The sequence below is a fragment of the Babylonia areolata genome, chromosome 25 (genome assembly GCF_041734735.1).
Source record: "Babylonia areolata isolate BAREFJ2019XMU chromosome 25, ASM4173473v1, whole genome shotgun sequence".
Classification (NCBI taxonomy): Eukaryota; Metazoa; Mollusca; class Gastropoda; order Neogastropoda; family Buccinidae; genus Babylonia; species Babylonia areolata.
This window is the reverse complement of record NC_134900.1, coordinates 11,182,656-11,190,999: the sequence shown is the minus strand read 5'-3', so window position 1 is coordinate 11,190,999 and position 8,344 is coordinate 11,182,656. Positions and strand designations below refer to the sequence as shown.

The following is an 8,344-nucleotide window of genomic DNA, read 5'->3' as shown; positions in this document are numbered from 1 at the left end:
GACTCATCCACTAAATGTAATGTTGTTGGGTTTAAAAAAAAAAAAAAAATTTACCCTGTGTATTGATGTGCTCGCTTTAAATTCCATCCACATGAAGGAAACGCTCGTTACTTTGCTAGATCAGTGTGATTTGTAGGAAGGAATGAAGTAAACAAGAATCTTCTCTTCTCTTCCCCCAGCCTTCTTATAATAAATATCATAATGGATCTCAACCCCTCCACAGGACCGAAACCTTGACCACAACTCCCTTCACAAAGGGAGACCACAGTCACAAACAACTTGCCCTTAAGAGTGCAATGCCTTTAAGTCATTAAACTCAACACTACCATACCTTCCTCATTTTTCACAATGGCAAAGTGTGTGGGGGTGGTGGTGCGGGTGTGTGCTGATTATCTGGTTGCGGTTTTCCGCAATTTATCTTTATTCTTATCTACTATAATCAATGTGCAGTATAGTAGGCTATGTTTATAATTATATTCAAATAATGTTTCTTAATTCTTTCTGTTTTTACATTAAGAATACTAGTTATCACCTGCAGTGTGTGGATGTATGTATGAAACGGTGTATGTGATATTTGTTTTACATTTGTATCTTCGTAATATTCGTAAAATGGTCCCCATGTTGTTTACTTGTCTATGTTGTGATAATGCACCTGACCAAATTTCTCCAGTTGGAGATAATAAAGTTATTCTTATCTTATCTTATTCTTGTCTTATATTGTATTCAGTAACTGCAAGGATAATATTATAATAATCAATATTCATTTAGCGCTTAAACTTGTGCAGTGACAAATCAAAGCGCTTTCACACCAGTCAGCCATATGCATGCATAACTCGAGACTGAAAAAAAACTGAAAGCAAGGAAGAGGCAGGGAAGGGAGGCTATCTTGGGAAGAGGTTGGTTTTGGGGCCAGACTTCAAAGAGCGGAGTCTGACGAAGTGAAGGGAGCTAATTCCAAATACAAAGATTAGTTGTTGCATTTTTAATTATCACTGTAAGGAAGGCTAAGATAACTGACTCAGATAATTTAAGGATTAGTAGTAGTAATTTAAATTATCACTGTAAGGAAGGCTAAGATTACTGACTCTGAAAATTTGACAGCATTCATACCATTGTAATATGCCCAACATTAACATCAACACCTTTACAAAGGGTATACATAACTTACTTTCTCAACCTGTCAATGTAAAGCACTGTGAATAAGATACTAAAATTTATTGCAGGAGAGGTGGGTTTTGTTTGTCTACTTATTTGTGTCAGTTTCAGTTATATGGAGATGTAGATCTGATCTATATATGCTGCAACACTTTGTCTTAAAAAGAACAGCCAAGGGAACAGTATGGGCAGGTAACTTTCGCATGAACCCAATGAGCTGGTCAGGTATTGAGAGCCTGCCACATCGATGCTACAGCAATAAAAGAGGTGAGAAAAAATGAAGATAGAAGAAAGACAAATAAGAAGAAATAAAAAAAATCAGGCTTTGTTCAGAAAACTTTCCCATGCACACACACATTTATTTGTGTCAGGTCGGTTTGCTTGCAATTGGGATCGATTTCAGTTGAAACAGTTGGGGTTTTTTTTCCCAAAGAAGTAAGGAATATTTTGTGAATGTTTCAGGGTTAACAATTCAATTGGTCATGCTGCCATCTTGCCATCTCTCCTCAAAGCAGTCACCTGTTGCTGCAACAAAAACAAGAGTTCATCCACTGGTTCCAACCGTTTCCAAGTTAATCGTTCTTTAATCTGATCTCAAAAATGAACTTTGTATTCTTGAATTTTGTCACTCTTGTGACAGCCATCAGCTTTAAATTATGTTGTAATAAAACTGAATGACAGAGTACCTGTACTGATGATGCCACAAAATCTTCCTCTGAATCTAAAGCTATAAGGTTCTGTCAGTTCAAAACTCAAGACAATGATAACCCCCACCCTCACTCCCGAGATATTTGCGCATGCAGGAGAAGGTGAGAGACCACATGAATAGTCAAAATGATTCCATGTTCCATTTAGCTCTGCTGCAGAACCTGGAATAATAATGTTGGACATACTCAAGTAAAGCCACAGACTCCCTTTCACACACACACACACACACACTTTTTCCTCAAACACAAGAGGCTCATTATGTATTCTTCTGCTTTCTGATACTTGACAAAAACCACACAAAAAGAGGAAAATCAAGCTGAACAAAATCTCACATCGTACGAGAATCATATTCATCATATTCTTCTGTGTATTGGAACTTTACAAAAGATTCTGGGAACTATACTTAGTTGAGTACATGCACTTTCTGACATTTCCAGAACACTTCAGTTATTACTATCATTCAACAACAGCATGCAAAAAGTGTGTCATCTGTGTAATTCAATATTCATTTACAACAATGTCTCTAGGCTCCTTGTTTGCTTTTATTCACAGAGCAAAAGACTTTTTCTGTCACAATAACATTTACACTGTCCAAGTTTATGTGTGCTCTATATGAGTGTGAGTGTGCATGTACTTTTATGTGTGCACTTGTGTGCATGTGTTTGTGTGTGCGCCCACGCATGTACATCTGTACAAGTCAAAATCAATGACACATACATGCTGATTTCACAAACAGCAAACAGCTCCATATCTTTGTTAACTCCACCACAAAGAAGCACAATATGTACCTCTGCCCTGAGAATGGAGAGAGAGAGAGAGAGAGAGAGAGAGAGATATGAAACAGAACATGACACGATTTAATGTCTTGCTGCCTTGCACAAGCTGTTACACTGATACTAGCGGCTGCCTTGAAGAACTCTTAAGATCTGCACAAAAATGCTCAAAGGTGAGGCGCATACAAGTTTCATTTTCAGATTCAAGGGGGTGTCAAAATGTGCAGACTCTTCCATGCACGCAACACCACATCTGGTTAAAAAAAAATAATAAAGGAGCAGGCATACAGGGCACACAAACTCTTGTCACATTTGTAACGGATGAAACGACGGGCGCAATAGCCGAGTGGTTAAAGCGTTGGACTGTCAATCTGAGGGTCCCGGATTTGAATCACGGTGATGGCACCTGGTGGGTAAAGGGTGGAGATTTTTACGATCTCCCAGGTCAACGTATGTGCAGACCTGCTAGTGCCTGAACCCCCTTCGTGTGTATATGCACGCAGAAGATCAAATACGCACGTTAAAGATCCTGTAATCCATGTCAGCGTTCGGTGGGTTATGGAAACAAGAACATACCCAGCATGCACGCCCCCGAAAACGGAGTATGGCTGCCTACATGGCGGGGGTAAAAACGGTCATACACGTAAAAGCCCACTCGTGTGCCTACGAGTGAACGCAGAAGAAGAAGAAGTAACGGATGAAACACACGTCTTCACATGGTCTCCACAGTGAAATGCGACGGCACGGGGGCCGGTTTCTCTCTCTGTTCTTTCAGCTGTCGCTGCTGTCTGGCTGGCCAGGCGTGCTGCAGGTCCGTTGCTTTCTCTCCTGTCTTTGTCTTTGCTGCCTTCTTCTTCTTCGCTTCTGCTGCTGGTGGCGGCGCTTTCTCCTGCAGAGAAAACGGAAAGTCATGGCAAGGTTAGAACTGATGTGTGTGATGATGTGAAAAGCTTGATTTGCATGTTCAACAGACAGGGTGAAACCCGCTTCTTTCAATCTTCCCACATATTCAAATTACGAACGCATGTCATGGTACTTATACATAAATATATTCGCTGAAATGTTTTTATATGATGGTAAGTCTGCTGTTCCTTCCCCATCACCATGCTAGCACATGCTCTCTCTCTCTCTTTCCCCCCCCCTCTCTCTCTTTCTATCTCTCTCACAGACATACACCAAAAACCCCAACAAAACCAGCCTTCAAAATGATCTAATTTGGTGTGAATGTAACATTCACTACATGAAGCGCGAGCTATGAGGAGAATTCCCTCAACAGTCAAACCCAGACACGTCTCACCTCCAGATTAAACTTTTTCTTCAGTTTCTCTTTGATCAGCAGACCACGCACCAGTGTTGTCCAGTTGTTCAGAACACGCTTCTCCCGTCTCTGCATGTGTAATACACCAGTGATAAGAAATACACACCCCTATCACAAAGAACATAAAACTGGAACTATGGTAACAGATAAAAAAATTTTAAAAAACAAGAAAAACATGTGTCAGAAGCTTCAAAGAAATGAATTAATTTAATGTAAAAAAAAAAATCTTAGCAATGTAGAAAAAAAAAAAAAAAAACTATGGTAAAAAATACAAATGTGTCAGAATCTTTAGAGCAAAGAAAACATCTATATAAACAAAACAGAAAAGAAAAGAAATGTTAAAAAGCAAAACACACACACAAAAAAATCATTAACTCTTTCCATACAAACGGCGAAAGAGACGACGTTAACTGCGTTTCACCCCAATTACCACCATCAAAATATTGCAAGCGGAAGGCTCTCATACTGAAGAGGTGAATGTTGACAAAAAAATACCACAATTCTGACGACGGAAGCTAAAGGTTGGGTCATTCAGACACCCACTGGACATCCCGAGGGGTCTGTGTAGAGGAGAAGAGAGGACTGGCCGTACTGAGTGAGTTAAAAGCCAAACAGAAAAGAAGAAGAAGAAGAAGAAGAAGAAAAACAAAAAGGCAATGCCACCTCTTCCTCCCTCTGCCTCTGGATCTCCTGGTCCTCTTCCCAAGCGGCCAGCAGGACGTCCTTGTGTTCCTCACACACCACCCAGCCATCCAACCTACACACACACACAGACACACACACAAACATGCACATACACACACACACATGCACATACACACATACATATACACAGATGCACTCACACACACACACACACACGTACATGGACGCACACATACACACACGCACACGCACACACATACATATACACACTCACGTGTACGCACATATACACAGACACAGACACACACACACATGCATGCATGCACACACACACACACACACACACATGCATACACACGTACACAAACACACACATACACAAACACATGCATACACACATACACAGATACACATACACAGATACAAACACAGATACACATACACAGATACACATACACACACATACACACACGCATGTACACACACACATGCGCACACAAACACACACACACACATGCGCACACAAACACACACACACACACCACACAGCAGTGCATCACATATGTATGACTTTTCACACTGTAACAAAGCTTGACAGCTGTAGCAAGTGTACCACCAATAAAATGGTAATTAACCTTTGCTGCCTGACTGTACACACACACGCACGCGCACAAACACACACACACAAACACGCACACAAACACACCACACAGCAGTGCATCACACCTGTATGACTCTACACACCTTCTTTTCCTTTACTTAGCTGCCTAACTCTTTCACCACCATAGGGGACTTCAGAGGACCAGACTGTGCACCTTTAGTCAACACTGAGGGGTCATGTTAAAAAAGACTGTTTTTTTCACACTGTAACAAAGCTTGACAGCTGTAGCAAGTGTACCACCAATAAAATGGTAATTAACCTTTGCTGCCTGACTGTACACACACACGCACGCGCACACACACACGCACACAAACACACACACATACCACACAGCAGTGCATCACATCTGTATGACTCTACACACCTTCTTTTCCTTTACTTAGCTGCCTAACTCTTTCACCACCATAGGGGACTTCAGAGGACCAGACTGTGCACCTTCAGTCAACATCGAGGGGCCATGTTAAAAAAGACCGTTTTTTTCACACTGTAACAAAGCTCGACAGCTGTAGCAAGTGTACCACCAATAAAATGGTATATCACGGTTGGCTTTACATAAACTGTTTTCATGTTACTTTCTCACAAACACGATACTTTATCCACAAACATAAAAAAAAACACCACCTTTAAGGACATGCAAGGACGTTACTAGACCTTCAGAATCTTGTGTTCTAAGTCTCCCGACAGCGATGGAGTATCCTGCCCGGAAAGGGAAACACGACTTACACTGGGTGGGAGTACCCACAGTGGTGATCCCATCCTGTCATGGCGGCCGCTATGTCGATGCCCAGCTTCCTGGCCACCCTGTTCAAGGCAGGAACTGAGAAGGACAAAGACACAACCAACATGTCAAAACCATGATGGTCATTCAAAAACTGAAACAAAACAAAAATTCCAGGCACTGTAAAAAAAAAAAAGACACCAAATGAACCATGTTTAACGATGACTGCAGTCTTGTCACACAATCGACGGGCGCAATAGCCGAGTGGTTAAAGCGTTGGACTGTCAATCTGAGGGTCCCGGGTTCGAATCACGGTGACGGCGCCTGGTGGGTAAAGGGTGGAGATTTTTACGATCTCCCAGGTCAGCATATGTGCAGACCTGCTAGTGCCTGAACCCCCTTCGTGTGTATATGCACGCAGAAGATCAAATACGCACGTTAAAGATCCTGTAATCCATGTCAGCGTTCGGTGGGTTATGGAAACAAGAACATACCCAGCATGCACACCCCCGAAAACGGAGTATGGCTGCCTACATGGCGGGGTTAAAAACGGTCATACACGTAAAAGCCCACTCGTGTGCATACGAGTGAACGCAGAAGAAGAAGAAGTCACACAATCACCTGTCCAATGATGCCGACACCCTGTAATACTCCATACAGGTGTTCACAGAGCTCTGGAAAGTCACCAAGAGCATCAGCCATAACCTCGGAAGCCTTCCAAAACCACTGCCTACCTGGAATTCTGAAATATTTTTAGACACGCTAAGTCTCGAAACACTGAACTCCAGAAGTTTCAGTTTCAGTTTCAGTAGCTCAAGGAGGCATCACTGCGTTCGGACAAATCCATATACGCTACACCACATCTGCCAAGCAGATGCCTGACCAGCAGCGTAACCCAACGCGCTTAGTCAGGCCTTGGAACTCCAGAAAAGAACCTCTATGCAGAACATCACCGCCAAGACCAAGCGAAGAAGATGGTGCTGCTGGATTGGACATGTTCTTAGAATATACCACTGGATGCACTTCCAAGACCATGGTACCCTTCGCTCGAAACCAGATGGAAAAAGAGTGTGAAGCACAAGAGAGTCATGGCACAGAAAGAACTGAAGGAATATGGCTGTATCTGAAGACAGCACAAGACAGGCCGCAAGTGGAGATCACCGATGGTGGCCTTATGTACCACTGGGCATGAAGAGGATTTACTGACTAACGCACATCATGAAATAGAGAACACATAATGTCAAATAATGATACTTTGTTGAAGACTGCAAAAAAAACAACACACAATAAGAATCAATATGATAAATAATGATGACATCTTATTGAACATAATCACATCTGCAAAACACACACAATATATGAATAAGCATTTGCGTGCCAAAGATAATAAAAAAAATCTTTTAATTCCTGTAAGCCACAGAAAGCAAAAGTGCTTACAAGTGAAACAACTGAAATCAGATTACACACAACAGAAAATCACTGATCTATTCTCAACAGACAAACAAGACATGATTGTCCATGTAAAAAATAGCATATTTTGAACAGAGAGCAGCAGATTTCACAGCAAAACCCCAAAGACTTTTCTTTCTGTCAGTGAAATCCGCAAATAGAATTCAAGGGAGGCAATCCATCCTCAGACTTTCAAGAGATCCTGGTGAGCTACCTGGGTTGTTTCCCATGAACAGCATCGTGTTTGTGAATAATGAAAATAGAATCATGTTGACTAGTAATCGTATGTCAGACATCCTGGGACATGGGAGGCAGGTTGTCAACACACAACACAAAACATAAGTTTATAAAAAAAAAAAGTCAACACGAAACAACACATTATTAACACATCCTGCAAACAGTGAAGATAAATCCATGAAACACACACACACACACACCTCTGCTATACTTCCTCCCCTATTTTCACCCACAAAATGAAGGCACAGACACTTCCTACAGTGCGCTTTTAAAGACAACTTTTTTTTTATAAACCTCACCTCTAACGTGAACAGTACCACCAGGCAACATGGATGGCTGGAACAGTTCCACATTCCCGTATTCATTCTTTGGAACTTTGCCCTGAAAGGATAAATACAGCATAGAATTAGGCAACTAAACAAAACCATAAAAAATTTTTTTTTTTTTAAATTAAGGAAATGAATAAACAAATAAGAAAAATAAAACTAACTACAGAAAGAGAGAGAGGGCCACAGAGAGAGAGAGAGAATTAGAGAGACAGAGAGGGAAAGAGAACGGGTAGGAAACAACAGCCCAAACTTGTTGCTGCCATATTCAAGGAGGAGAAACAGCGCAATGAATTATTTCCAAAAAGTACAAACTCTTCCTAAAACATTCATGATCAAAAATCATCCTATGAA

The 8,344-nt window shown here is 41.4% G+C and overlaps 1 protein-coding gene across 2 annotated transcripts in view; it reads right to left on the bottom strand.

Annotated features, from left to right (window-relative positions):
- Positions 1 to 2,114: 2,114 nt before the first annotated feature.
- Positions 2,115 to 8,344, bottom strand: part of LOC143299438 (DNA repair protein complementing XP-C cells homolog) — a 39,311-nt gene continuing 33,081 nt past the window's right edge. For both annotated transcript variants that reach the window (XM_076612633.1, XM_076612634.1), the window contains exons 19-23: positions 7,964 to 8,045; positions 5,984 to 6,077; positions 4,618 to 4,711; positions 3,934 to 4,023; positions 2,115 to 3,525 (exon numbers count right to left, since the gene is read on the bottom strand). In XM_076612633.1, coding sequence (XP_076468748.1) covers positions 3,349 to 3,525; positions 3,934 to 4,023; positions 4,618 to 4,711; positions 5,984 to 6,077; positions 7,964 to 8,045 — 537 coding nt within the window. In that variant the 3' untranslated portion in view covers positions 2,115 to 3,348. The remainder of the gene's footprint in view (positions 3,526 to 3,933; positions 4,024 to 4,617; positions 4,712 to 5,983; positions 6,078 to 7,963; positions 8,046 to 8,344) is intronic.